Below are 24,727 nucleotides of genomic sequence, written 5' to 3' on the forward strand. Positions count from 1 at the left end.
AAGACAGACTGATTTGCTGGAAGCCACCAAGCCAGCCACCAACACTCCCCAACCCCAGTGCCAGAGCTCTCTGGCGCCGTGCTGCCCCACCCCATCAAGAGCCCACTGAGCTTCAGCAAGGTTGAGTGCAGCCCACAGTGAATACCTGCTGGTTCTGAACGTTCCATTCCTTCCTTGTGAATTACTCCTGATGTGGAGTTGTGTGTGCAGTGGGAGATGGAAGCAAGCCTGCAGAAGGTGGTGCTCACTTCCTCTGGGCTAGCCAGGGAGCTGGGTGGGAGCCGTAGTTGATAAATGCCCTGTGCTGCACCCAGATGCTGCAGCTGGAAGCAGCACTCAGGGAGCCCATCCTGAGCTGCTCAGGCTCCCAGAAGAGGTCAGGAGCCACAGGACGGTCAAGCAGCCGGACAATCACGAGACACTACAAACGAGCTGCTCCTCTGACACATGCTAGCCACCAGGTTTGGAAACCTTCCAGTTCTGCTCAGCAAATCAACTAGAACCTTCTCCCACTGCTCTGAGTCTGGGCTGCACCACTGAGCCGAGGGGCCCACTTGGCATGTAGCTCAGGCTCAACGGCACAACTCCCTGTAGCACAGCACACACACACTAGCTCCCAAGGCCACCTCTGGGAGGCTGTTAGCATTGCTGACTTACACCCAGTTAGGAATCTCGGGGCACTCTGAGGGAAAGTGCTGGAGCTGCCCTGAAAAATGCACCTTCTCACAGAAATCGGGGGATTCTTTAAGACACTTGAGAAAGGACAGCAGATGATCCAAACCTCTCCACCCCACCTCCCCGCCTAGGGCTCTTTCCTGGGCCACCCTCCACCTCTCCCATCAAATTAAATCACTTTCCTACACCTGACAGCAGCCCACTGTCATAAAGCAAGTAACAAGCCGAAGGTCTGTGTGGGAGGCTGATTTGGGAACACTGGATGCACTTAATGTGGAAAGAACCAGGAACACTCCGTCCAGATGCCATGGAGATACCAAGGGGGGCCACGACGCCAGGGGACCCAGGAAGAACTTCGTCTCCTTCACTCACCTGGTCCCCTTCTTGTTGGGCACTGTGTATGGGCGGAGAAAATCCAGCTTGTTCTTGCTGATGACGCAGAGGTCAATGTTGCTTCCGGAGCCCAGGTCGTTGAAGATGCCAGCTGCGATGGCTTCGCTCACCAGCTTCTTGGCTTCTTCCTCCTGAGAAACAGAATGGCAGCAATAATGTCCCCGGCCAATCGAGGGCCTGCTCTGACATCCGCAATGTACTTCCACTAGCAGTGCGCAAGACCTCCCGAGAGACAGGTGTTTTTAATGCCCATCTCACAGATGAGGAAAAGATCTCAAAGTACCTTGATGACTTACCCCAAGTTCCCGACCCCGGCCTTTAAAACTCTTTATGCATGCACCCGCCTCTTGACCACATTTGACAATCACCACAAAACGATGGGCTGACAGTTACTAGAGAGTTAGTAACTTACCTTGAAAAGGGCCAGGTAGTAAATATTTTAGGCTTTGTAGCCAAAAGTCTACCACACCTACTCAACTCCGTCACGCTAGCACAAAACAGCCACACACAAATACATTAAAAAATGGGTACAACTGTGTTCCAATAAAACTCTATTAGCAACAGGCAGTGGGTCAGCTCTGGGCCACTGACTGCAGTTTACTAACCAACCCCTGATCAAGAATGTCCAACAATAGCTAAAAGTTACTTGAGAAAGTCAGCACTGTAGGGAGAAGAAACTAACACCAAAACACAAGCCAGTAGTTCTGGGGAAATGCTGGCAAACCAAGGGCGGGACCTCTCGCCCAAAATAATCTGTCTCTCCTCCTAAGGAACCTATAAGTTCACTGAAGTAATCCATTACTTTGAATCACTCTCTCCTTTGCCCCACCTTTAAGCACAAATCCCCATCCCTAATAGTTACTGGTGAACAGATGGACTCATCCCTTTCTTATCCAAGAAGCCCTATCACATGCTATGTCCTATACCAGGAGCTAGGGCTGCAGAGGTGGATGAAGCCCCCAAATCCCTGCCTCCTAGGGGCTTACAGTCCAGCGGGGGCATCTGACCCAAGTAAGTACAGTGCAGGGTGAGGCTGGCTAAAGAGCACGTGAAAAGGAGCTGGGAACACAGCTGGTCAGCAGAGCTTCAGGGAGGGCTGAAGGACAGGCTGCACACAAGGCACTCAGAAAACAGCAGTGAAACAGAAGGCAGGCAGCAACGGCAGTGGTACTGGATCTGGGGAACACCAAGTTCAAGCTCTATATACAAACGAGGACAAAAATGAACCAGGCTCCCTGAAAGCAGGAAATCTAACCTGTGCTACGGCGCCTTCCCAATCCACGAGGGCGTGAGAGTACATACACATGCAAGTGCACTCCAGCACTCACCCAAGCAACACCCTTGGAGAACCCAGACTCCAGGCCCAAATCCAGCCTGAGACCCTCAAAGGGCAGATCCGCTAACCTCAAGTTTTCAGAAGATCTGAACCCATTCGGGGCTCCTGCTCCTCTGCCTGCCCCATGCCAGACCAGGATTCCAGTGACATAAATGCCCTCCACAGACTCAGAAGGACAGAGAAGGTTCTGCTGGAAGTGGGCTTCTCAGCAAACCAGCAGATAGGGGTTCCTTTGATATTTATACCCCAGGTTTTCTCACTCTCACGTGACATCTATGTGGGGCCAGTGAAGCCAATTCTTCTTTTGTACATATGCAGTCCTGTAAGAATACATTCAAACAGGATCCGCTAATTAGGAATTTTCTCCTGGAATTCTCAACAGTCTATGGGGCCAGAAGCTTTCCACAAACCAGTGAAGGTGGTAGCAAAGAAAGCCTCTTAGATGAGGAGCTGGCAGCAGCTGCTATCTAGATAGACAGCAAAAACCAACCACTAATTCAGCAAACGCAACTTCATTCCTAACCGCTTCCCTTTAAATGGCCTTCGGTGTGTGTGTGCACATGGGCACACGTGTGGGGAGAATCATACTTATTCCCCTGTTGCCGGCCTACCACCTCTGCTCCCCCTTCTCTTCTCTACCATTTAACTATTTCCTCTGCTTTGTTTCTCATCACTGCTGCTGGTGTCTAGAGCCAGCCAGCAGTACCTGGCAGACATTGCAACCCTGCGGGCAGCGCTTAGGACTGCACATTTACCTTTCCCAAATGATCTGGGTAGATGGGGACAGGTGAAGACTTGGGGAAATGGAAATATACGAATGACATGAGACATGCATATCTAGTGTCAATCCATTCGACTGGGCACAGGACAGCAGACTGCTGACAGTGCTATGTAAGATTACGAGTGATCCTCTATTTTGCAAACAGTCTGTAAGTAACTGATAAAACTTTAAAATATGCAAATTTTAAAATTATATAGTTTGATTTACTCATCAAATTATCATGTATGCTGTTATTTAAGTATAAATAAAGGCTTTTTTAAATTGGGAAAATACATCTTTTAAATTCCTTTCCTCCCCACCAATTCTAGGGAAGATCATTCCTTAAGGAAGAAAATCTCGTCTCTCACTTTTTCCCCCCAGTCCCACCCCATGTCTCATATACATATGGCTGAAGATGTTAGGAGATGGAATGAAATTTAGATTTATGGAGCACCTATATGCTCACTAAATCAATCAATCAACATCTGTCAGCACTCTTAACATGCCAAGCACTGAGTTGGGCACTTTGATGATCATCATGTTCACCCCTGCCCCCAACCATCTTTTGATGTTGGTATGGTCAGAAACTCTGGCTGACAGTCAGTGACTTACACAAGGTCACACAGCTGGTAAACAAAAAACAGTAAAACAGGCCCATCAGGCCCCAGAGCCAGAAGGCCGCAGCACCACACCAACTTGCAAGTGACCTTCCTTGGGCCGGGGGCTCCTCAGCTAGTCCCTGACTCAAGGCCGTGTCATTCACGCCCCACCACCAAAGAGCCTTAAGACCTGGGCAAATTTCAGAGAAGGAGGATGCTGTTTGCCGGTTTCTCTCTGGGCCAACCAGCAGCTCCTCTGATGGTCACTCCCACTGGGGGTTGGAGGGCAGTGTTTCCCAAAATACCCAAGACTACCACTGCAAGGGCCTTCCTCATTCTCAACCAAGTTAGGGCAACATTTCTACAGTGCAACGCCAGATCAATATTAAGATCTAAGGTCTTATTTAACATATCCCTCCCTTAACACCCCAAACCCTCAAAATCGAAAGAGGGTGGAAATGACCAAAGGCTCTACTGTCCACCCACTATTTACACAGTTAATGTCTTTAACACATACCTATAGGGACCTACTATGTTCCAGGAACTGCTTCAATGTTGAATACTGTCTCTGACTACAGTATTTCCATACACAGAATTCTAGACACGTATGCAAATATGCTACTGGGCATATTCATACTGTGTTTTCTTTATAGTGGAATTTCACAATTAAACAACTTTTGTCTTTAACATGTGCTACCAAATATTTAAGAAAACTATCAAGAAAAACCACAAACTAAAGGCAAGAGGTGGGGAAAACACCACATTTGTATGTCTCCAGCCCACAATAAGCACAAGAAGCACTGTCTCTTCCTTTAGGATTAGTTCTTCGTAGGGAAACTGCACCTCCCTTTTCTGGAAGATGCAGAGTGACCTAGGGCCTGGGCAGCATCTGCCTGGGGACAGCTGCTACAGAGGGGCCTTGACAAGGGCCCTGCAGAGCCCATGACCCCAGCTGGTCAGGCCCAGGTGCGATGCTCTCTCCCACAGCCAGGGAGGCATCTGCCCCCAGCCAGCTGCCTATGCATTTATGTTGCAGGTCACAAGGGAACCTCAGTGTGGAGATGGGCGAGTAGGATTTACCCTCGTTACCAAAAAATGGCCCTCCAGGCTAACAGCACCTTCCTTTTGCTTTCAGACGCCAGCTAAAAGATCACCATGACCCTGATGATTAAACACCAGCTGGGGAACCCAGGTTCAAGGAGACATGGAGGTAGACAGAATGGGTTTGAATCCCCAGTCTACTACTTACTGCTGGGCAACCCTGGACAAGTCACTACACCTCTCTGAGTTTACTCTCCCGCTCTGTAATATAATGATAATAAATCCAACTTCACAAGATTACTAACAAATTAGAAATAAAGGCACAGAAAGCACCTGCTATAGTTTCTGGCACATAGCTACTGCTTAATAAATGGCAAGTTATTTAGTAAAGCAAGCCAGAGGGCTCCTAAAAACACAACTTCTCTCTAAGCAGCGACTGCCTATACCAAACCCCAGGCCAGGACAAGGAGGGCCAAACAAACCTGCTGACAAATCTTCACACAGTGCCATACAGAAGTTCCTATAATAATTAATCCAAGCAAAAAGCACACTCCCTAAAAGTTCAGAGAATATAAAAGGAACACTTCTTGCTTTATGGCTGCAAAGACCAAACTAACTGGGAATATCAGTCCCCCGGGCCACCCCTGCTTCTTAAATGAGATTACAATAAGAGTGATGTACTGTACTACAAGTCAGCTGTGACAAGCAGCACTTTATAGAGCTATCTGTTTGTCTCCATCACCGCATCGCACAATGTGTCCCTGGACTCCAATGTGCAGTTCCATTTACCGCTACATGACAAATGGGCAGCACTTGTAAAAGGCACAAAGAGGTCCACGTCGGCCACGTAATGGTCACCACAGCTGTACCCGAGTGCTTGAGGGGACAAAACAGACCCCCAAGTTCATTAAACTGACCAGTAATGGATCTTTCAAAAAGTGCCTTAGGAATCGTACAGAAAAGGCTAAAATAAATAACTCAGCATGGAAGGCTAATCTGAAATGGTGTTTGATAAATTATTTATAACACGGGCAATTGTCTGCATTTAATATTGGAGCTACTAGTAGCATCTTTAAAAGATGATTTATGTGTTGTAATGCTATTAAACTTTATATTGGCCCACTGCTAGCTATAAAGTCTGCTGAGATTTAGAGAATGAGTTTTAAACTGTCACTGCAACATCATAGGAGATGGAGACTGTATTAAATCTTTACTTTAAACCTGTTATCTAGAGAGTTGCATTTTGTAGATACTCACAAACTGATAGATTACCTCGGCATCCACTACAGTGCAGGTCCAAAATAGTACTGCCAAGAAACTTTTTCCGCATTATTCTTGTCTACAGCTACAATCGAATTTCTCTTCTCACTTAAGTGATTTTTAGATTGGGAATGTCACCAGAGAAAAATGTAGCTGTGCCAGCCAATAGGCACTCTGGACAGTTCGGCATCAAATTAATACTCTTTAAATACACTCTCTTCATTTGACTGTTCAGCTATGCATCTGAACACTGCTTTACTTACATTGGAGGCAGGCAAAATATTAAATATGCACTTGACTGAAAACCTAACAGACTATTTTATACACAGCTTTGGAATGTGAAAATTCATGTATATGGCAAGTCATCTGACATAACTGATTTGTAACTAAAATTTTTAAAATAATTTAAAAAGAAATAAAATTGGTTATTTGCCGGCAAATATATTGTTTATGTAGCTGAAGAGCTGGCATAGGGGGCAGAAAACAAAGAGATACTCAGCCTTTTTCCTGAGGAACAGGGCTCCCCCAACTCTAAGGGTTTTCAGGGCAGCACCCAAGTGTCCCTTGCCTTCTGTGCCACCTCCATGCCAGGAGGAAGGGGTGCAGCTCTCCTGCCTTTGCTGGGGGAAACAAGAATGTGGATGGCATCACAGCGGAATCCTCACAACTTCCATCCATTTCCCTGTGTCTTGCTGAATCTATATTTAGTTCCATTAGTTCACAACCATTTGCTCCATTAACCACTAAGGATTTAACTCGTAAGAAGTGAGGCAGGGGAGGGTTGGGGAGATGCTGGCCAAAGGATACAACATCTCAGATAGAAGGAGTAAGTTCAAGAGATCCATTGTACAATACAGTGGTTATAGTTAATAACAATGTATTGTATTCTTGAAAAATAGCTAAGAAAGATTTAAGTGTTCTCACCACAAAAAAAAATTTGAGGTAATGCATGTTAATATATTAGCTTGACTTCGCCATTCCACAATGTACACAAATTTCAAAACATCATTTGCATATGGTAAGTATATACAGTTTTTATTGCCAAGCCAAATAATTTTTTTAAAAAGAAGGCAATCCAAATGCAGCTTGGAAAATCTTCATTATCTTTTGTCACTTTGATTTGAAATAGCAAAAAAATTCCATTCCTCTGATGATCTAGAGCAGAACAGATAAAAGTCTGGGTGTGATGAGAATTTGGACTCTAAAGAGAGACGATGAAAATTCTGAACGTCAGGGGGTCCGCCCTACACCTTCTCCATCTTTGTATCCCAGGGAACTAGCCTGGTGCTTGGCATGTAGGTCAACAAATGAAAAAACGAAACGTTCACTTCAAATGCATGCATGGCTCTGCCAAACTCAAAGACTCTGAAATCATGAGAGAGACCCCTACCAAATGGGGCAATTCCCAAACTGCACCAGTCCCAACTGGAGACCATTCAAAGACAAGCGCTTGAGAGGAAGAGGTCTGAACACGATGTGTTTGTTGGGGGCCTGCTGACAGGCTAAGGCTCTGACTCTGCCACTGATGTGGCCTGAAGACTCATTAATGGTTGATGGTTGAATACAATTGAAAGAGCTCAAAAAAGTGTTTGAAACAGTCTCCGTGAAAGCAGTATGCTCCCTGCACTGAGTCACAGACTTGACGTATCCCGTGTATAGCCACATATTTTACGGTAGAAAATTTTTTTTTTCCAGACTGGGCTGTGTGACAAGAGCAAAGGTGTCTAGAGTTTGGGGTCTGGCCTGAGCTTTCTGGATGAATACGCCTGCCTGTGTGAACACCTAGGAATTCAGCAGAGCTGAGCTGCAGCTGGTGCTGGGCATGCTTAGAGCCGGGAGTGAGCCAGTGACTGCATCTTTAAGGCCTAGCTGGTGTTGCCATTTCTTTCCTTGATAGCTTTTTTTTTTGGTACCAGGATCTGGGTGACACAAATAATGAAGGAAAAACTTGCTGTGGGTGCAGGAGTTTTAGGTGTTTTAAGTGGGAATGGGAAGGGGTGTTCATGTTCACGGAATTGCCAGCCAGGTCTGTCCTAGGTCACTGAGTGATGCCTGTCAGAACTCGCAGCCAGGAAGAGATGTCAGTGGCTGCATGGCCACAATGAGCTGGAAAAGGGTAGCCCAGAATGAAGACAGCCCTGGACAGCGGGTCACTCTCTGAGCCAAAGAGTGTCCTTCGTAAGTATGAGAATAATGCCTCTGTCCAAGGAATAAAATGAGAGAAATGACCCCGACACAGCAATTTCACAAACAGGATGGTTAGCAAGTCCTAGGGTCGAAGAAAACAGGCAAGGGTATGAGAGAACTAACACCAGGCACCTGCCACACCCCCAGGTCTGAGCCAAACACTTGCATTATTTATTGAATTCCCAACTGCTGGTACAGATGAGGAAACTGGGGCTCTCAGAAAGGTTGGCTGATGCACTCAAAGGCACACGGCTGTGTACAAGCAGGAGAGTCGGGGATGCATGCTAGGTTAGTGCCTGGAACCACCAAAGCCTGTCTTCCTATCCCACCATTAGGAAAATCTGTGGCGGCCAAGTGGTTTTGCTGGAATCCGTGACAGTGTATGGAAGGAAAAATACCTAAGCTTCCAGAGGGAAAAGAACCAAAAGAGACAAGAACATATTGCTTTCCACAAGGAGAAGAAATCAATGTTCACAGCATATGTGTATACAAATATATATTTCCAAGGCTGCATTGAATCAAATGTAATCAGAGAAAAAAAAAAAAACAAGAAAGCCTGGGTTTAAAGAAAAGTGAGAAATATGCTCAACAATCCTCAAAATGAAAACCAGGCTGCGGCAGATACTAATAAGATCCTCATCACATTTCTCTCTCTGCAAAAACAACGTGGCCAGTGATAACTCTGGCAATAAACTCCTGGAGCCACTGAAAGGGCTATCACCTGAAAACAGAGAGAAATGAAGTGAATCTGTTCCATGGGTCACAACAAAGCAGCAGCCAGCACTAGAATTTCTCAGGATAAGGAGAGTAAGCAATGACAGAAATCCAGTCCTGTCAGAAGCAGAGACTGAAATCAGGGTCTGAGACCAGCAGAGGAGCCACGTTCCCACCTCCAACATCTGGATAGGACAAAACCACTGCTAGATGCTGGGCACATGTGGGAAGGCTATCACAGGCACTATGTTATATGACATGATCCTGCTTCCACAGCCTGACAAGGCCCAGGCAGAACCAGAAGGAGATCCAAGGAAGTACAGAGTGCTCTTGTTCTAGGAAGTTTAAAGATGGCCAAAATGAGGCAAATTTCAAATGATGCAAAACTCCTGCAAAATGGCCAGGTTAGCTTAGCTCAGCAAGCATGCACGAGTGGCCTGCTATGAACGCACCGCACACGCTGTGCTGAAACAATGGAGACAGGCCTGAACACAGAGCCTGCCCATGAGAATTGTGGAGCCCAGAAGGGGAAACAAGGAGATAATCTCATTACAATGAGGTAAGAGCTAGCTAGAGACAGGCCTGACAAAGGAGCCACAGATGGACACGGGTCTCGTGGGGTGCAGGTGATGGAGACTGGGCAGGGTCTTGTAATGTGAGTGTAAGGTAGCCAAGTCAAAGGGCAGACGTGTAGGCAGGAGGACGGCCGTGGACATGGGAAGGAGAAAGGCTGGTCGAGTAGGTAGTTCAGTGTGGCTGATTGCAGAGAACCTCACAGGCTATACAGACAGCCCACCCTTTATGCTAAGCAGCAGGCAGACATGAAAATTTCTACCTGGAAAATGATGTACAGTCATGCACCATGTAACATTTTGGACAACAACGGACTGCACATACAACAGTGGCCCCATAAAATTATCATGAAGCTAAGAGAACTCCTCCAGGCTGGCTATAGGGGCTCACACCTGTGACCCTGTAACACTGGGAGTCCTGAGCTCAGAAGCTCGAGACCAGCCTGGGCAACATAGTGAGACCCTGTCTCTATAAAATAAAAAAAATTAGCCAGGTGTGGTGATGTGCACCTGTAGTCTCAGCTACTTGGGAGGCTGAGGTGGGAGGATTACTTGAGCCTGGGAGGTTCAGGTTGCAGTGAGCTGTGATCGTGCCACCACACTCCAGTCTGGGAGACAGAGCAAGACCTTGTCTCAAAAAACGAGAGAGAAAGGAGAGAAAGAGAGAGAGATTACTATCACTTTCTACCTTCCAGTGAGGTAAGATGTGGACGCAGAAGACGGTGATACTGATGGCCCTGGCCCTGCAAAGGTCTACACCAATGTGTGTGTTTGTGCCTTAGTTTTTAACAAAACGTCTAAAAGGTAAAAAATAAAAATAAAAAAATTTTTTAATAGAAAAAAGCTTATAGGCCGGGCATGATGGCGCATGCCTGTAATCCCAGCACTTTGGGAGGCCAAAGCAGGAGCATCACCGGAGGTCAAGAGTTTGAGACCAGCCTGGCTAACATGGTGAAACCCCGTCTCTACTAAAAATACAAAAATTAGCTGGGCGTGGTGATGCGCGCCTGCTGTCCCAGCTACTGAGGAGGCTGAGGCAGGAGAATCGCTTGAACCTGGGAGGTGGAGGTTGCAGTGAGCTGAGATCATGTCCTGCACTCCAACCTGGGCAAGACTCTGGCTCAAAAAACAAAGTCTATAACAAAAGAGCTTACAGACTAAGGATATAAAGAAAAATATTTTGTACAGCTGTACAATGTGCTTGTGTTTTAAGTTAAGCGTTGTAAGGGTCAAAAACTTTTAAAAATTTACAAACAAGTAAAAAGGTTACAGTAATTGCCGAAATTTTTGTGTGTGTAAATTTAGTGTAGCCTAAGTGTCCAGTGTTGATAAAGTCTACAGTAGTGTACAGTAACAGCCTAGGCCTTCACATTCACTCACCACCCACTCACTGACTCACCCACAGCAATTTCTAGTTTTGCAAGATCCATTCGTGGTAAGTGCCCTAGACAGATACACCATTTTTTATCTCTTATACTATACATTTACTGTACCTTTTCTCCATTTATATGTTTAGATACAGAGATACTGTTGTGTTACAGCTGCTGACAGTATTCAGCACAGTAACATGCTGTACAGGCTTGTAGCCCAGGAGCAACAGGTTGCACCATAGTGTACAGATGTGCGGAAGGCCAGACCATCTAGGTGTGTGTAAGTACATCCTATGACATTCACGTGATGACAGAATCACCTAAGGATGCATTTCTCAGAATGTGTCCCCGTCGTTAAGCAACACATAACTGTAGTTCGACCTGTGCTTTTTGAAACGACGACAGGGAAGCCGTGAGGGAGGAAATGCCAAAGGCAGGAGACCGGAGAGGAGTTGATGATAATATTCTCAATGAGAGATGGTGGCGGGGAAGCAGGGCCAGGGAGGAGGATCAGCAGCAGAGCAGATGTGGGTGAGGAGGAAGCAGCAGCCAGGTGAAAGTGCAGGATGGAAAGATGTGGAGGGTGCCACCTGGACTTCTAGCCTCAGTCACAGGTGCTGACCACCCCTCTGAACAAACACAGCCTTTACACAAAGGCCTTTCATAACTTCTTGGCAATTATTTTTCTGGTGGTTGATGAGAAGACAATGGCTGACTTCTCATCAACCCACCCAAATAGAAATGATTCTATTTCCCCCCACTGCACCAGGAGGAGCTAACGCAGATACTTCTCCATGAGACCTCCAGGCACACGCGGTATTCGGATAAACTCTCTGTTACTTAGGTGGGAGGAGGGGGTCTCAAAAAGGCATAAGGAAACTTCAGGGCTCTGGAGCTGATGAATATAGTCACTATATTGACTGTGGTCATGGGGGGCAGGGGAGGCAATGCTTGACAGAGGCAAAGAATTTGACAGAATACAGATATGAATCTAGTCCTGTGACTTACCAGCGGTGTGACCTCAGTGATAAAAGTCACTCCACATTTTTAAGTTCCAATTTCCCCATCTGCAAAGGAGGACCTAAAACCCCCAAGCACCAGGATGCTCATGAGGATTATACGAAGTGTCATGCCCAGGAGATGCTGGGCCACGGTGCCTGCAGTGCAGGAAATCCACAATGAATGCTAACTTCACCTGATCCTGCCCATCTCCAACGCTCACAAACACAATTACCAAGGCAAAAGGCTTCAGGGCAACTGATACGAACCTAGTACTTCTCTTTTTCAACCCCCATTTAAAAGCAAATAAGTTATGACAGCGGTCGTCATACTGCAAATGAAATTCAATATATTGCCATAAAATCTTTGTTCATATGCACATCTTCCATATAGAATTACCGCCATTTCGGTGAGAAGTGTAAGTACCACATTTTCATTTATTCTCTTTGACCAAAAATTATATTCTAAAAAGACGCAGAAAAAGAAGGCAGACTTACTGTGTGCAGGCTCTGTGCCAAGTACCTGATTCCACACATTTACCCAAACAACGCTTTAAGGTGCTTTGGTTTTTTCCACCCAAGAAAACAAAACCTCCAGTCTCCAAAAATACAAATGATACCATCAAGTCTTTAAGTAAATTTAATTTATAAATCACTTGCGGGTTTCTCTTTTTAAAGTACTTTACCTCTAAAATTATTTCACAGTTGCAAATAAATTGCTTAAATTATGCTACCCTAACATTCCAACACTCATCTGGCTTGTTACATGTGGTAAAATTAAACACCTCCTGATGAATTCCTCTACTACAGAATCTAGTCATCGAATCCCACGGCAAAGAACTATCAAATTCACTGCATCAAAACTACATCCAAACATTGACATTTCCCTAAAATACATGTAATAAAACCTCTCAGCAAACAGAATCAGTCAAATTATTTTCGGCCATCCCGTATGTCAATAAAAAAAGATATCATTTAATTTTCCCATCTGGCCATTTGTTGATTGTAAATCTTAACTGAAACCGACCAAGAAAGCAAAGGCACTTTAATTTTCTTTGAAAGTTTCAGGACAAGAGGTAGTCAGAGACTCAGAGAGTAAACTCTTGTTACACCTGATGAGCATTTTACAAACACGGTCCTCGTAATGATCCCTTCAAGTACCGACTTCAGTCCACTTCATGAGAGTGAGAGTTTTACATCTTACAAACTGGGGCTACAGGGGTTACACAAGAGGCAAAAATCAATCTTCCAACCCAGGCCTCTTCAGAGCCCACGCGTGCACGCTCCACCCAGCCCATTCTTACCGCGCTATCCCCTAATTCCATTCAGCTGAGTTAAAAGCCAGTGTATTTGTCAAGGAACCAAAGTTAATGAGTCTTTACGTCTTCTTAATATTCTGTTATCACCAAGGTTCTGATTCTAGAAAAACTACGTTCCAACATGACAGGGTGACAATGACGGCGAGAATGACCACATTCTACAGATAAAATATTCACTGCAAATATTTTTAAAAATCTGTACCACTAGGTGGAATTTTAAAATATCTATTTAGTACAACTTCCTATCATTTCTTGGTTTCTGCACAATTTCAGGGTTAGGGGAGGGTAGTATAAATTACCTAACAGACACCCACAAGTAACATTATCTGTTAAGGTTAAAACTTTAACTACCTTCCTGAGGTATGCTGCTGGGGTCTCATTACAGCAGGTAATCTCAAATTCCGCCATGCACAACACACTAAGTACCAGCATCTCCCAATTATACTGCAACGTAAATCTCAAAGGACATTTGAAAAGTCTACACAGCTCCTGCACCCACTGCCAAAACACAAGCACCTCTAATGGAACGTGGCAGCTTTCTAAACTAAATATTCACATGCAGGGACAGGGATGCTAAGCTCCGGCCTTACCTCACACTGAAGAGCGGATGCTAATTAAAAGGCCACACTGACTCGGGAAATGACCGCCTGGACAACTTTAAACACTGTCTGCCATTTCCCTTCCCAGCTGTCCCAACTTCCAGGACTGCACAACTAAGAGGCAGAGCAGGGGCCCCTGTGCCTCTGGACATAACATTCCTGTCCGGAATGGTCTCCTTCTCTTCTGCCTCCCTGTCCCACCTTTCCTCACGCCCCAAGACCAAAAGCAATTCAAGTGAGGAGTCACATGCAATTTGAGGCGGCCTTACAGTCCCCCCAGATAGAGTCCATCGGCTCCTCTTCCACCGCACCCCTACTGCCCACTGTGTGGGTACCGTTCTCGACTTTTCATGCCATAGTCCCTGCTTGTGGGCCTGTGCACCCCTCTAGGTTGTAAAGTCACTAAGAAAGGGACCATGTCTTAAAACCAGGCACAGGCCTGATCAACAAAACTCAAGGTGAATGGCATGCAAGCCCACCCTTCACATCTCTGAAGGACCACCGTCTATCAACAGCTTACAGAGGGCTTAATGGCAACCCCAGTGGCAACACAGATCTCTTCTGGTGGCGCAGATGCCAAGAAACTTCCCCTACTACACTCTGCCTTTGCCAGTTTTGATGTGCCTTAGGAGTTTTTGAGAAAGAGCACCCTTTTTTTTTTTTTTTTTAAAAAGCTTTCACAATAGCAGAAGGTATCCAGGGTATATTTGTTCCTACCATAATCATTTGGCTATTTTTAGAACTGTTTTTACTTCGGCTAAGCAAAACCTACACTTGATATAGGCTGTCATGGGAAAAAAAAAAAAAAACCTGTCATAAAAGTAGTAATGGCTTTGAAATATCTCATCCAAGCCAACTTTATTCTCATCCCTCTTAAGAATCGCCAGTCCCTTCAAATATTGGCAGTTCCGTTTATTCAGATCTTCCGATACATAAAATTTGCTGACTTTTCCCCCCTTGAGTTGATATAGATACATAAAAACTGCAAAGCTTTGTTTTTTCTTGGCTAGAAACAAAACTTCTCTGCCTGCCTGTGTAAAATACAGGGGCATTTTTAAATTACCATATGCTTTAGATCAGAAGGTAAAAACAGTACAGTAGCAATTTAAAACCTTCCAGCCTGTGAAAGCTGACAATTAACTCAGTGAAATACGGTCCAAGCCCTCACTACCCCCAATTCTTGTAGGCAGTGGTCTCAATTAACACCTAAATGCCCTGCATTAGAAGGTTTACCATTTTATATTTTAGGTTTATTTACATATATCATGTAAACCTACACAGGTACTACATTTAAATATTTGGCCCCAAATATTATTTTAAACTTAATTTTCCACAGAGCTAATAAAAAGAAGAAAAATCTTTGCTAAAATTCTTCATCATGCTTCAGTGTATATTAGCAAATGTGCTGCAGTGTGTGACTGTCTTGCACACCCACGAGCCGACCACCCCCCCTTTCTGATATCGCACACCACACAAGTACAATAAACCATGTGAATATTTCATGCCGCTGTGAAATATGCTGGATTATCAATTCAACATCTGCTGTCTTTAGGGTCCGGGAGTCCCGCAGAGACATTTTCAATTTGTAATTGAGTTCTATGCTGAATTAATCAGCAGTTTATCTTTTTTACTAAAATAATGTCTTCACCACTAACCCAGATTTACATTAACAATTTATGCCAAATTACCTGCCAAGGCAAAACTTACAAGATTCTAAGCTACAAACCAGTAACAGTCCTATATTTCATTTCTTGTATTTCTTTAACCCATATACAAGAAAGTGGAAATCCATTGTTCCAAGAGCTTGCGAAACTCTAACCCCAGATGATGACCTCTTGGATTTGTAACAGAGCCTCACTTTTCATGGTGAAATTCGTGCTGGTTTCCTCCTCTCCCCCTGAAAATCACTGTTCAATAAGTGGTTATGATTCCAAATTTTTACCAAATAGAATTCTAAAATGAAATAAAGCCAGTGAATAACAAAAGAGTATCGTTTATTATTTTCCCAAGGAAAATCTTCCCATTCTAAATCTTGGCTTGGCTCAAGTAACAGAAAAAAGACAACCTAGATAAAGGAAGGATTTTTAGTGCTTATTATGTGCCTGAGACCCAAGTTAGCAAAGGCAATTCAATTTGAAGAGAGCGGTGAAGTCCCATTTTCTCTTTGATATCACGACACAGAACATTTCATTAGCAATATCTTCCTTTCAATTCCACCTGTACAGTTAAGTCTCCAAACACTTATGAATTCAACACTATCTCTGAAGCTAGCTCTCACCTCTCTCTCTGATTCATCTCTGGTCACAAGACCAGAAGTTTTTTGCTGCTGGACTTTTGCCACAGGTGCCAGCAGACAACATACTTCATGAAATATTTCTCCTATATGGTGTATGTCCCCCTACATTTCAGTTCTAGGAAATATGTAAAGCAAAAACATTTCAAATGGAACACCTGCTCCAAAGAAATGCATCATAAATAATTACCTGTCAACTACAGAATAGAATACCTATCCCTTCTTTTCTATCTACTTTGCCAATAGCTGCACAAGGAATCCCCACCACCATACACAACAGCCTCTCTCAGTACTGCCTCTGCATTACAGCACCAAGCCTAACAGCTTGCAATCACTTGGAACCCATAACTATCTGCTGATGACATAACTGGTTACGTGAGAATATGAAATTCAGTGTTTACACAGCAGGGCAGAAGACATGACAGAATTTTCAGAAATATTTTTGGGAGAAAAATCAACAAAGTCAATAACAAAGCCAATATACCATTTGTTGATATCCTTTCATTACTCCTCTAAGAACTGGAAATAGAGACCTTCAAAATGCATACAGTCACTTTCCTAAGATTTGTTGATTCTTGAATTCCAGAGACCTAGCCCCAAGAAGAATCCATTCCCCGCTTATGGAGATTTTTGGTAAACTATGCCTTTCCTTTTCTGTTTCCTTCCATCTAACCCCCTTTTATTTCCTGAAATTCAATGGGAATAAGTCACACTTTCTAAAATTTCCTTCAACCCTTCCCCAAAATATCCCACTTTCAACTTCAACTTTTAATAAAGGCAGAATGCGATGGCAAGGGTAGAAATGAGGACCAGCCACCACCATTAACTGGGGTTCTGAAGATAGAGAGATGAGGAAGACACAGACTTGGACAGAAGAATACACATTCAGTGGCCACTTCTAAGTCCAGGAAGACTAATGAATCCTAGAGAATCAAGAAAGAAAGAAGCAATTACTTCTAAAATTCCAAACCCTGTATGGTAGGAAGCAAAGTCCTGCTCTTGAATCAGGTGAAAGACCGCATAAAATTTCTACCTGCTCTGTAAGATGCCACAAAATTCAAAAAGCAAGAAGACTGAAGACAGCAGCCTTAACTCAAGAAGTCCCTTCCTACCTCTCCAAAGCTGGCCACCAGTGGGCTCCAATGCACAGAACAAGCTCACTTCTTAAAAGGGGGACAACTCAAAATATCTGGTGCTGCTGGGAACCTTTCACCTTCAACAGTGTTTCTCAACATCATCTATTCTAAAGACATAATGGGTAATTTTCCAAATCACCCACTGAACCATAAATGCCAACTTCAATAACTGTTCATTTCTAAAATTAACTGGTTAATAGCACCATTAGAAATCACTACTTAGAATAATTCCATACAGGATCCCAGGGATTGTATGTTAGGGTTCAGACTTCTCTAAAACCTAGCGTTTTATGTTAAATAAAGCCAGAGAGAAAATTACTGGGGAAAACTGATACATCTTTTGATCCAATAATAAAGACAATTTATTATGTCTAATGCTTCAGGTCTTAAGGAAAGCCAATAAGCAGGAATTATGACCAAAAGCAAATGACAGAAATAGCCTCAGGGAGAGCCTCTGAAAAGGCCCTTTCAATATTTAAACAAATGTACAATCATCAACCCAATTACGGCACAAATCCAGTGTAAAAGGAAGCACGTGAAATGTTTCAATTGTCCCATCTAAACGTTTCCATAGTTGCACTAGTTCTTAACAAAAAATCCATCAAAACCACAATAAGATACCAATTCACACACACCCACCAGGATGACTACAATCCAAAAGATGATAAGTCTTGGTGAACTATCAAGGATAGAGGATATATGGAAGGATATATGGAAAGGAGGACAAATGGAAATCGAAACCTTCACACACTGCTAGTGGCACAGACGCTTTGGAAAACTCTGGCAGTTCCACAAAAGGTTAAACATAGAGTAACTATATGACCTGGCAATCTTGCTCCTAGAATTTCTCTTCCCAAGAGAAATCATATGTCCATACAAAAACTTGTACACCAATGTTCATAGCAGCATTATAAATATAGTCAAATAGTGAAAACAATCCAAATGTCCAACTAATGAATAAGTAAAATGTGGTATGTCCATACAACAGAATACTATTTGACCATCAAAAAGAAATAAAATACTGATACATGCTACAACACGGGTGAAATATTACACGAAGTGAAAGAAGCTAGGCACAAAAGACCACATATTATACAATTATATTTACATGAAATGTCCAGAATAGGCAAGTGTACAGAGACAGTGGATTAGTTATTGCCTAGGGCTGGGAAGGTTGGGGGAAAATGGGGAGTGATAGCTAATAAGAATGGAGTTATTATTTTTTTAAGGTGATGGAAATGTCCTAAGATTGATTGTGGTAATAGCTGTACATCTCTATGAATACACCAAAAACCACTGAACTACACACTTAGAACAGGTGAACTGCATAGGTGTGAATTATCAATGAAGCTGTTATTACATAGTAATAGAACTAGGTATCCCACACTTTTAGAATAGTAGAGCTAAAAAAGTAGTCAAAACATCTGATTAGTTACAAGTCAATCAATAAACTCACACTTTAATATTAACTTTTTTAAAGCTAAGACACCAGCCCAGTGGCTTGTGCCTGTAATTCCAGCTACTGAGGAGGCTGAGACAGGCAGATCACTGGAGGCCAGGAGTTCAAGACTAGCCTGGACAGCATAGTGAGACCACTTATCTAAAAATTTTTTTTAAATTAGCTGAGCATGGTAGCACCCTCCTGTATTCCAGCTACTTGGGAGGCTCAGGCAGAAGGATCCCTTGAACCCAGGCATTCAAGGCTGCAGTGAGTTTTAAGTGTGCCACTGCACTCCAGCCTTAGCAACAGAGCAAGATCCCATCTCTAAAAAATACAAATAAATAAAGCTAGGGATTGGCCAGGCACGGTGGCTCATGCCTGTAATCCCAGCACTTCAGGAGGCTGAGGTGGCAGATCACCTGAAGTCAGGAGTTCGAGACCAGCCTGGCCAATATGGCGAAACACCATCTCTACTAAAAATACAAAAATCAGCCGGGCATGGTGGCGCACACCTGTAATCCCAGCTACTTAGGAGGCTGAGCCAAGAGAATCACTTGAACCCAGGAAATGGAGGTTGCAGGCAACAGAGTGAGACTCCATCTCAAAAGAAAAGAAAAAAAAAAAAAAGCTAGGGATTACAATAAACAAAAATACCAGCATAAATCCTTACCCTTTTTTTCTTTCTGAGACAGGGTCTCGCTCTGTCGCCCCAGGCTGAAGTGCAATGGCACAACTCACTGCAGCTTTGACTGCCCTGGCTCAAGCGATCCTCTCTCGCCTCAGCCTCCTGAGTAGCTGAGACTATAGGGATGTACCACCGTACCCAGCTAAATTTTTCTGGTTTTTTTTTTGTTAGAGACAGGGTTTCGTCATGTTGCCCAGGCTGGTCTCAAACTCCTGAACTCAACCGATCCACCCGTCTTGGCCTCCCAGAATGCTGGGATTACAGGCATGAGCCACGGTGCCTGGCCTAGCATAAATCCTTAAAAGCATTTAATGAGAAAATAATTTTGGGTCTAAATACAATTTTTCCCCCCAGACAAACAAGATACCAAAACAGATGTAACAACCAAATATAACCTTAAAACCTAAAAATCTGGAGAAGTGAGTCAAGTTCAGCTCATTAAGCTGACACCTATTAAAGCGCCATAAGAAAAACAGCCTGAAACACCATCAAAACAGATAAGAAAATCATTGTTTATAATAGTTAGCGAAGGTCGAGGTTTTTTTGGTTTAATTTTGCATTTACTTAAAACTCTGTGTTTGATGCCAACAGGGTTCAAGTTGCACAGGAAGGTGCTTCGGCTAAACACGGATAGTCTTCCTTGATCTCCATTGTCTGCTGTGTGGGTTCCGCCAGCAAACCTCCCAGCGAGTGGTCACCTTCCTATGGAGTCATTAAACCTCTGAATGTCAGCTGGTGGGATTAGCCAGCAGCTTCCACACCTGAGCCCCCGTGGCAGGGACAGAGGCATTTGGATCAAGATCACTAATGAATACAGAATTCATATGCCGCTTGTCAGGGCTCCTGAGCTCACAGTCGCACAGATGCAACCTAAATAAGACGGAGGACAGAACAATCGTTGACGAAGATTAAAAAGTTTTGGCAGTTGGGAAAAAAATAGCACCTCATTATTCAAATATGATAGTCTTGCTTATTTTTTTTTATTTTTGTTCAAGTTATTCATGATTCACCTCAAATGGACAAATGCCATTCACCAATATTTAAAGACTTCTTGGTCTCATTACTAAATTTGAAGAGGGCTGTGCTGTCTGTACATCAGCTATATGGAGAAAACAGCTCTCTTGTAAATAATATTTGAAAATTTTAGGGGAATAAAACAATCACAAGCTATTTAGGGTGGAGGGCAGTTTAAAAATGAAATAAAAATCTAGAATTAAAAGAAAAAAATGATCTTCCAAAGCCAAGTGATTTTATTACATTTACTAACATCTCTGTATCTCTGACTTCCTTAAACTTTTCTGTTCCTGGGTTCCCTCCAATCAGAGCTGCCAAAGAGCTTTACACACCTTGTCTGACACTTGCTTGGCTTTCTGCCGTCTTCACAAGACCTCATCAGAGAAAAGGAACAGCCCAGGCAGCCCACACCTCTGCTCACCTGGAATAAGATGTCTTTCCCAGTCTTGTTAAAGAATTACAGGAATAAGAAAGTGTTAAAGAATTAAAGGAATAAGATGTCTTTCCCACCCTGTTATGAAAGAACGACAAAGAGGCAGATATAGCCCAGTGGCTGAACCCATCGGAGGGCTCTAACATCAGGCTGACCAGGGTTCAGACTCTGAGTCTTCCACTGAGTGTGTGACCTCTGGCCAGTTATCTGACTCCCTACGGCCCAATTTTCTTCTCTACAAAATGAAGACAACAAAGTACTGACCTCAAGGAATTGCTGAAAAGTAAATGAAATAATATACCATTGTCTATGACCACCACTTATGCCTGTCTCCAATATTACGCTTGCAGATAAGAAGGACTGTATCTATCTATATCACGCTATAAATTCACCAAGCCTGATGCCAGCACAAATAATCACATTAGTCGTTGCTATGCGATGTTTGTATCCTACTATTGAATAACTAAAAAAATAAAACCAGCTGCCGTATTTTAGAGCCAATTTTGTGTGAGCCACCATCTAAGGTGTTTCTACAGGCCGCATCTAACGCTCACAGCAACGTGCAGGCAGGTCTCTGTTCCGATCGTACAGACGAGGATGCCCCTCTTCCCAGAGTCCTGCTGTAAGGACAGAGGAAACAGACCTGCAGGCCAATCCTCTAGCTCCCAAGCCCCATGCCCCTTTCCATGCAACCATATTGAACTCATATTATGTTCTCTTTTGGGACCATTCTAAATGCCAAATTGCACAATTTTTTAATCAAAATAATGCAGATCTCTCACACTATTGTCCATCTGCAAAGCACAAATGAACCTGCAACTCAGTGTCTTCCTAATACTGAACTTATAAAAAAAACACACACACAGTTACTTCTAAGATTTGCTGTCAGAAAACCATATTGGTATCAACTCTCATTATTTAAAGTGGATCTATAGCTGCCTGCAATGACAGATTAATTCTGTTTCCTCAGTAGCTAGGTGTTTGGCATCACGTTTGTGAGGTAACCACAAGCCTTTAGGGTGATAGCTGCTCACATCTTTAGCAATCTATAAGGGCTTCTCTAGAGGCCAACACTTGCTGAGTGATGAAATATGACTCCATAAATCAGACGGCTGAAGTGGCGCTTGTATACGTCACCACCCATCTTCATAGCTTCTCTCTGAAGGGTATAGGGTAGGAGCTCATCCCTCGGTATTGCAACCAGAGAAAGGACCATCACAGTTGGCATTGACTAAGCATGTGCTACTTAAAACTGAAGACACACTAAGACTAGGAAAAAAAAAGATCCTGCTGGTGTTAGCACGCCTCAGGCAGTGGTAGAAGCTTCAGCAACTCATCTTCAAAAGGCAGAGAGCCAGAGCTCTAGAAACCTGCAAAAATTGGCTAAGCCTGCAGTCTTCATTGCTTTAAGTTGAGCATCTTCAAAGTCTAGAATTCTAACTGTAGGGCACAGCAGCTGCCACTGCAGATCTGATCCTCTCAGCTTTTGGCAGCTCTCAACTTGAGATTCTAGCAAAAGAATTTTTCAAGTTGCTATTATTGCCTGTCATGGATTTATAAATATTGTGCACTATCTGCTGTGGCATGGCTCTCATGGGACGCCAGAGCATGCCAAATGCATAACAGAATGAAAAACAGTTTCTATTCTTCAAATAAATGCTAATTTTTTTTAACTGTGCTCACACGATGTGTTTGGTGACCAACTTCAATAGTACAGAATATGTATCAGAGAGGGGGGAAAAAAGCTGATTGTCTTTTCCAGCAGCATTCAGCTGCTACTTTCATTAAGCTTGTTTAATTAGATTCCAGATGCTAATTTGCAAGTCGATACCAGAGGGTGCAGGACAGTTTGCCTTTGAATCATCTCCCTGTGATGTGAGGGTCCTGCGCACACCACTACCCTTCAGCAGCCCTCGCAAGATATTCTGACAATTAGTGCAAAGAGGGGCCAGTATTGATCTTGACAGACTAAATATTAATCTTCTACCCATTTTAATGAATTGTAATCTCCAAGAGTTTAAATTTCTCACTAGGCCAAAGGAAAACATCCCTTCTTACAAAGAAATAGAAGGAAAACTAACCTACATTATCAGATTCATTTAATTCTCTCTCCCCCTTAAATAAAATCCATGTTTCATTTTAGCAATTTTAGCAATTTTCAAGATACGTATCTGCCAAGCTAATGCCATATTTCCAGGTATCATGATCAAACTCCTTGTTTTTAACTGGAAAATGGACTGAAAATGCCCCAGCATGGTTATCACTAGTTTTCCTGTCCAGCTAAGCTAGCCTGTGGGTAACAACCAGGACCAGGAGCTGAATTCTTATACCAGCCTTAACAATAGAGAAGAAAAAATCTGGGGGAATGCTCTGAGCAATTCATCATCACCAAAAAAACCTCTCATATAACTGACCCCTTGTCATCAGGTCAACTTACACATTTCAAAATCCCCTATTCTGGTAATACATTGGTACAGTGTCTGAATAAGCACCTTCACTGATAAAAATAAAGCATGAGATTTATCAGCAGTAAGTAATACAATTTTTTATGCCTTCATTTCCATCACAGCTAAGTACTGTGAACACTAAAGGAGAAATTATCAAACTGTTTCAAAGGAAGGTTACTCTCAGAACCACTAAGTAAAGTTGTGTTTAACACTTTTCTATCAACCCATTCAACACACACTGGCTGAATACCTACTATGCACCAGTCACCATGCTAGGGCAAGGGAACAGAAACGACCAGGTGTATGCACAGTCCCTGCCCAAGAAGAATTCAGGCTCACACCAAGGGAACAAACAAAAAAATGAAAATTAGAAGACCACTCAAGGTAGCGTTTAGGCCAAAACTGGGTGAGACTTTTTGAAGATTTTTAACGTGCCCTAAACTCACATGGTTAGTTGAAACTCAGGAACTGAGGACTTTTACTTGAGGCAAGTCATGGCTCAGATAACTTAAAACAGCAGAAGCCCATCTTGGGCATTTGTGAATCCCAGCTGGGTTTCACTCTTCTGCTTTTTTGGCCTGTAATTTCCCAATGAGCATTTGCCCTTTGCCCCATCTTCATTTTCCCTGTGTCCTTAATGGGGTGTTTGCTTTGCTGACTCTGTGCCCCAATACTGCACGCTATTTGAGAAGTGTACTGGTTATCGTCCTCTGTTACCTTGAAAAGATGGTTCAGCACTTTCTAGATAAGAAGAAGAGAAGGTCCCTTCCATTTCCCAGGTGGTTTTGATAACTCAGACTTAGCTCAGGGTTATCCTACTGTCTCAAGGCAACACACACATACTGAACCTCAGGAGCTAAGAACAGAAATGACTTCATGGCCCCTTCCCTCAAGGAGCTCCCTCTCTCACTGGCATGGAGGAGATGCCTCTGAAAACAGCCAGAAAACAACAGGACAGGTGTGTACAGTGCAGCACAGGGATACAAATAAATGAAGCAGCAACAGGGTACTGCTGGCGGGCACCAGTGGTAAGGAGTCCACGGCCAGCCAGTGCACGCTATATTCAAAGAACAGTGAGCAGACAAGAATGGCCAAAGGGAACCTATGTTCCCCCAAAGTTTAATCCCTGGGCTTACATGTGATGGTGATATATGAACCATTTTTATTTCTATTAACAGTATGTACCCACTTTCATGTGTCTTGAAGGAAAATATAGGCTGGCCATGGTGGCTCATCTGAGCCCAGGAGTTTGAGACCATCCTGGGCAACATAGTGAGACTTCATCTCTACTAAAATGCAAAAAAATCTGCCAAGCGTGGTGGCACACAACTATAGTCCCAGCTACTTGGGAGGCAGAGGCAAGAAGCTCACTTGAGCCTGGGAAGTCGAGGCTGCAGTGAGCCCTGGTCATGCCACTGCACTCCAGCCTGGGTAACAGAGCAAGATCCTGTCTTA

The 24,727-nt window shown here is 43.6% G+C and overlaps 2 protein-coding genes across 8 annotated transcripts in view; one reads left to right on the forward strand and one right to left on the reverse strand.

The window, feature by feature from the left end:
- Window positions 1-6,504, forward strand: part of NEK6 (NIMA related kinase 6) — a 105,101-nt gene extending 98,597 nt beyond the window's left edge. For all 3 annotated transcript variants that reach the window (XM_054501522.2, XM_063649927.1, XM_063649926.1), the window contains exon 10: window positions 4,899-6,504. In XM_054501522.2, coding sequence (XP_054357497.1) covers window positions 4,899-4,922 — 24 coding nt within the window. In that variant the 3' untranslated portion in view covers window positions 4,923-6,504. The remainder of the gene's footprint in view (window positions 1-4,898) is intronic.
- Window positions 1-24,727, reverse strand: part of PSMB7 (proteasome 20S subunit beta 7) — a 63,250-nt gene that overhangs the window by 2,248 nt on the left and 36,275 nt on the right. For all 5 annotated transcript variants that reach the window (XM_054501525.1, XM_054501526.1, XM_054501528.1 and 2 more), the window contains one exon: window positions 1,048-1,199. In XM_054501525.1, coding sequence (XP_054357500.1) covers window positions 1,048-1,199 — 152 coding nt within the window. The remainder of the gene's footprint in view (window positions 1-1,047; window positions 1,200-24,727) is intronic.

This window comes from Pongo pygmaeus, chromosome 13, assembly GCF_028885625.2.
Source record: "Pongo pygmaeus isolate AG05252 chromosome 13, NHGRI_mPonPyg2-v2.0_pri, whole genome shotgun sequence".
Lineage (NCBI taxonomy): Eukaryota > Metazoa > Chordata > Mammalia > Primates > Hominidae > Pongo > Pongo pygmaeus.